The sequence below is a fragment of the Pteropus vampyrus genome, unplaced genomic scaffold, assembly GCF_000151845.1.
Source record: "Pteropus vampyrus isolate Shadow unplaced genomic scaffold, Pvam_2.0 Scaffold256, whole genome shotgun sequence".
Taxonomy (NCBI): Eukaryota; Metazoa; Chordata; class Mammalia; order Chiroptera; family Pteropodidae; genus Pteropus; species Pteropus vampyrus.
This window is the reverse complement of record NW_011889037.1, coordinates 828,892-834,407: the sequence shown is the minus strand read 5'-3', so window position 1 is coordinate 834,407 and position 5,516 is coordinate 828,892. Positions and strand designations below refer to the sequence as shown.

Below are 5,516 nucleotides of genomic sequence, written 5' to 3'. Positions count from 1 at the left end.
TGGCCAGCACGAGCCTCATGGCTGGAAACCCTCATGTGGTCCTGCCCCAGGGTGACTTGGACAGTGCCGGTCAGCAGGAAGGCAGCCAGTAAGAGCCAGGGCACCTGGGGCCAGGCCAGGTGAAGGCTGCCCACCCCCCACATCAGGCCCTGGTTTCCCCAGGAGGCACGGTCACACAGGCAGGACGAGGCCATGGAGGCAGGGCTGGCTCCGGCACCACAGGGCGGCTCAGGCCCAGATGTGCTGCTGCCGGGGTCCGTCCCCTGCTCTGAGCCTGCCCGGTCTCCAGGCTGTGGGGCCACACGGCACGGGCTGGGGGGCGACGGCCTACGGGGTCTGGAAATCCCGCAAGTTTTCCAGCTGCCTGATGAGTGGGAAGTAGCAGCGTCCGCGGGCTGGAGACCCCACCCTGCCCAGGGAAGAAGCGTGGGCAGTGGACTCAGTGGGCAGGAAGCCGCCTGGGAGCAGCCCAAGTCCACGCACTGACCGCAGGCTGGCACTGTGGAGGCCTGGCAGGCGGCCCATGGGAGACCTGGTGGGGGACATGGAGTAGGTGGCCTGGGCAGGGCTGTGTGGCCCCAGCAGCGCCTGGCCTGCAGGCTGGAGAGGGAGCTGTGCAACCCACCCCGTCCCCACCGGGGGAAACAGGCCCAAGGGCCAGCAGGAGGGCCTCGGATCTCAGCCCGCCTTACCTTTGGCCCTGACTCCTCTCCCGGGCGCTGCCGGCCCTGCCCCTCTCACAGGGACTAGTACCTGCCACCAGGGTCATTCATCCCTGCGGGTCTCACACCTGGGGTCTCGGCAGGGGTGGGGGTGAGGGAGAGCTTGCCCTGCTCCTCCCTCTGTCAATCAGACTCGCCCCACCAAACCCCACTGCAGCCCCCAACGGGTCCCCACGCGCTGGCCCTGGGGCTCCTCGCTGCACTTTGCACTTTGCGGGGCAGAGGGGAGGCTGAGGAGGAGGGAGAAAGCAGAGACAAAGGGCGATTTCTACGCTGCGGCCCGCGAAGTTTATCTTTAATTGCCTTTTAACTGCGGGCGGAGGGGAGGGGGCGGCCGGGCTGGCGGCGCTGCGCTGCAGACAATCCCTTAATGTGGCTTTTGATCTAGAGCCCAAATTAGCTCTAATAAAAAGGATAATGAAGCCAGCGCACCCCGAACGGAACTCCGCTGTCAGCAGGCCGCTGCGAGAGGGGGCCCCGCTCTCGTTTCAATTAACCTTGTTTGCTCCGCCGCGTCCACACAAATAAGAGCGACGGGAACTCGGGGCGCAGGCGCGGCGTCCGCACTGCGCAGCCCAGGGTGAGCGCCCGCCTTGCAGCCGGCGGCTAATGAACCCGAAACTCACGCGAATCTCCAAACTGCTCACAGCAGAGTTTGGAAGCTCTATTACGGAGAGAAATGCTGATTCTTCTCGAGTTCCTCAAGGGGAACAGCTGTGCAGCAGCATCGCCCCTGCCAGATCGCGCCTGAGCTGCCACGGCCTCCCCAGCCCCAGCGCACCCCACTCCCTGCTCCAAGCCTCCCAGCCAGCGCTGACCCCTGACCTCAGAGCTCCCAGCCCCGCCCACTCCCAGCAGGCACGGGGACCACCTGCCTGCCCTGGCTCTCCCCCTAGCCGTGGAGGCCTGCAGTGGGGTCTGCTCTCTCACTGGGGCCCACGGGGTGGGGGCCTGGGACCAGAGGGCCCGCTGTGTGCCCCTGTCCCCTGCGCAGCGGCCTGGAGGCATCTGTGGGACACCCCCCCACACACACCTCCGAGCCCTGGGGGAGGTGAAGCCCTCCTGTGTGGCCTGTGGACACCCTCGGGGTCAGCTAAGGTAAATGGCAGCCGGAAGGGAATGTCCCCAGCTCCTCAGGGAAGACCCGGGGGACCGGGGCCTGGCAGGGGCCTCAGGGGACGCGCAGGGGAGGCCCGCGAGCTGCCGCTCACCTTCTCCTTGGAGACGTGGTGAGAGAAGGGGCAGGTTCCGTCCGTCTTCTTGCACGTGCCCCGGACGAACCTGTGCAGACGGCAAGGAGGGTGTGAGGCGCTGCTGAGGCCAGACCCTGGGCCCGCCCACCCGAGACGCCCCGGCGGTCACCTGGTGCACACGGCCACCTTCTCGGGGTCGTGGATGTAGGGGCAGCGCTCGCCGCGGTTGCACCGGCCGAAGCGGTTGTAGTACATGCAATACTCCTGCTCCTTCCGCCGCCGCCTCTGCCGGGCCTGCCGCACGATGGCCAGGCTGCGCTGCACCGCCCGGCTGCGGGGGACGGGCGGCGTGAGGCCGCGGCTGCGCGGGGCCCCCCGCCCCCCCACAGCCCCAGGGACGTACCTGGCCAGGGAGCGACTGCAGCTGCTGGAAAGGTCCAACCGGCCTGCGGGGAGAGAGCCCACGGGCCTGGTCGCACCAAGCCAACCGCCCCTTCCCTGGCTCCGGCCCCCTTAGGGTCCCCACCCTCCGCTCAGGCACTGCTGTCCTTCCCTCGGGCAGGGTCCCTGCCAGGCCCCTTGGGGACACAGTGCTAAGGAAGCGGACCTGTAGGCCAACACCCACTCCCACCCCCGGTGCAGGGGAGCAGCCGAGGTGTCCCACAGGGACAAGGTGCAGGGACTAGGTCCGGCCGTGTGGCTCCCGAAGCCACACAGCTGCTGGCCAGTGGGCTCACCTCAAGGCAGGTGGTACCAGAACAGCGGGTGCGGGGGGGCCCGCCACCTCCCTCTGCCGAGGGATGCCACCTGGCTTTGCTGTAGCCGAGAATGGTTTTTATGTATTTAAAGGGTTGCAAAGGGAAATTAAAAAAAAAAAGTTGCCACAAAGCCGACCTCGTCACACCAGGTTCTGCGGGTGCGGAGGCCCCGACGGCCACGCTGGGCTCCCAGCCCTGTGGGCCCTGGTGGGCGCCTGCTCCCCCAAACCACAGAGGTGCTTCACAGACACTCCGCAAAACCCCAAGTGCAGAGACCAAGCAAGGCCCCTCTGAGGTCACCATGTGGGACCCGGGGGAAGCTGTTTACAAAGTGGACAGTGGTGACAGGACGGGAGCACCAGATGATGCTCACAGCAGGGCAGCTGGGGCTCGGGAGACACTGTCTTGCGCTGGTGTGAGTTCGCCCTGAGGGAGGAGGATCGAGGCTAGAGTGCAGCCCCCTGCCTGCCTGTCAGACATGAAGTAACCCCCAGAACCGAGAGCAAGGCACGGCAAGAGCCTGCACGGGACGGCCACCAAGGCTCCCCAGGTCCTCACACACACACATGACCCTTCCCAGACCAGATCCGATTTCTCACAGGCAGCTGCTGAAATGGATCTGGTGGTAGGAGGCACGAGTGACATCACTCAGAAATTCTAGCGACCTGAGGCGATGACAAAGCATCCAGGCTTTAAAGGGACGTCCCCAAGCTGCCTGGCCCTGAGCTGCCACTGGAGCCGCATGGGAGGTCTGGGGAGGCGCCCTCCTGCCCCTGCAGACACCCTGCCTCCCCTTCCCCGAGGCAACCTTCCCGGGGCCACCAGCTCCCACCCAGTCACACAAGTGCTGACACGCCATGTGGCCTGTCCAGACCCAAGCTCCCGTGCCCCCCACAGGCTGGACTTCAGATGCCCCTTTCCCACATCTGGCCACTGCTAAACCCTGACTACCCCTTGGGCACTCTCGCCCTCTCTGCCCGCTGGAGCCACCCCTCTGCCAGTGTCTGTCCCTCTCTGAACCACAGTCTCAAGTTTAAACAGGGTGGTTCCAAGGCTAATAAGCGGGACCCCCGGTGGGAGGAGAGTGCTTCGCACGGTGGCTCAGACTGGTTACAGTGTAGGGGGCTGGGGGCAGACTGAGGGGACCATGGTGTCCTGGTTCCCAGGCTGAGGACACTGGTCGGTCCAGATGGCACGTGGTACCATACACCTGCCAGCCGGTGGGTGACAGAGTGCAATTTGATAGCTGTTGGTGAGCGCGTTTCCCTGGCTGTCACCCAGGCTGCCTGTGACGCTGTGGCGCCATCTGCTCTTGCCAGGGACCGCTATCATTACGTGTCCGCCTGTCAGACCGTGGTCCCTAGGCCTGGTCCCCTTTGCACTTTTTACTCAAAAAGCTGCCACTGTGGGGCTCACGCTGAGAGTTTTGCCAAGAACAGGAGGCGGCTTCTCAAACGCTCTGTGGTGTTAAAAACGCACCTCAGGCAGCCGCCTGGAGAGGGTGCGGAGGCTGGAGGTGCCGAACAAGCCAGACCTGCAGCCCGGGAGGCGCGGCCCTCGAGAGAACTCGCACTTCCCAGGGATGTCCCAGAATAGCACTGCAGCCCCGTCCCCAAGGTCACTCCCCTGTCCCTGCAGCCTCTTCCCTGACCCTGCCCTGGGTCTGAGGTCAGCCGTGGGGAGCAGACTAGGATGGCGGAGGGAGCCCCAGGAAGAGGCGTCTGGAGGGAGGGAGGCAGTGGGTGGGGCCTCGGTGCCTGGCTGCAGACAGGACGGAACCTTGTAATGGAACGTGTGACCTCGCAGCAACCAGAGTGGACGGACGGCAGAGCTGAGGCGCACAGACCCACAACCTGCCGCGCGGTGGCCGTGAGCAGCAGCGAGGAGACCGCCCACGTCTACCTCCCTCTCAGGCCTGGAGGCCTAGGGGCCAGCCCTGCAGCCCAGGCCGAGCAAGGTGGCTCTGGCAGGTGGACCTGCAACTTCTGCTCCAGCACGGTGGGGCCATGCCACACCAGGCCGGGCGCAGCCCCAGGCCCCAGGCCAAAGCCTGTGCAGAGGGGTCTCGGGATTGGGCCCTGGGGCAGGTGGGCTCGGGCCTGGAAGGGCAGGGCCTGGTTCCAGGGTCCAGGAGGCTGAGGTCTGCCCACAAGGAGGCACAGTTGAGGCCTGGGCACTCCCCTGCCCCTCAAAGCCTCGGGTGGCTGGCACCCGCAGGGGCTGAGTGCCCTGGAGAAGCCCAGCAGCCAGGAGGGGCCAGGAGGGGTGCACTCGCTGAAGTCAAAGATCCGCCACAGAGGAGGAATTTCTCTAATTCCTACACAGCTGGGGGGCCCCCAACAGAGCCAGAGCAGGCCCCTTCCTCACAGAGGGGGGTGCAGGCAGCTCTGCCTCTGTCCTGCCCCCACCCTGCCCAGGCCTCACCTCGCTTTACTGCCTGAAGGCTGGGGAGTGTGTGGGGGAGAAGCCAGTATGAGGAGGGCTACAGCTCCCCCCCAGCAGGGCCTGTGCTGGGGAGACAGGAAGCACCCCCCGGCCACTGGCCCCTGACGCTGGTCCCTCTTTTGCTCTGACTGCCACCCGCCGCCTCCACGGCAGCCTGGACTCTCTCCAGGGCTGGACTCAGGGCCCAGACGGCGGCTCTGGGTGAACCCACGCAGATGAGGTGCTGAGTGCAAACCTGTCTTTTTCTCTCAGCCTCCAGGTACCTCGCCTCCAGCTGTGGGAACCAGGGGACAATGGGGAGTGACAAGCCAGGTGGCGGGTGGCCGTGGTGGCCCTATGACATGCCTGGTGGAGGACATGAGCAGACAGGGTATCTGGTCTGCTGGCCAGTGAGCTCT

At 65.7% G+C, this 5,516-nt stretch overlaps 1 protein-coding gene across 1 annotated transcript in view; it reads right to left on the bottom strand.

Annotated features, from left to right (window-relative positions):
* ZC3H3 (zinc finger CCCH-type containing 3) overlaps positions 1 to 5,516 on the bottom strand; it is a 69,183-nt gene that overhangs the window by 12,221 nt on the left and 51,446 nt on the right. The window contains exons 6-9 of the mRNA XM_023520288.1: positions 2,653 to 2,731; positions 2,319 to 2,384; positions 2,085 to 2,246; positions 1,907 to 2,003 (exon numbers count right to left, since the gene is read on the bottom strand). Of these exons, the coding sequence (XP_023376056.1) occupies positions 1,907 to 2,003; positions 2,085 to 2,246; positions 2,319 to 2,384; positions 2,653 to 2,731 (404 nt within the window). The remainder of the gene's footprint in view (positions 1 to 1,906; positions 2,004 to 2,084; positions 2,247 to 2,318; positions 2,385 to 2,652; positions 2,732 to 5,516) is intronic.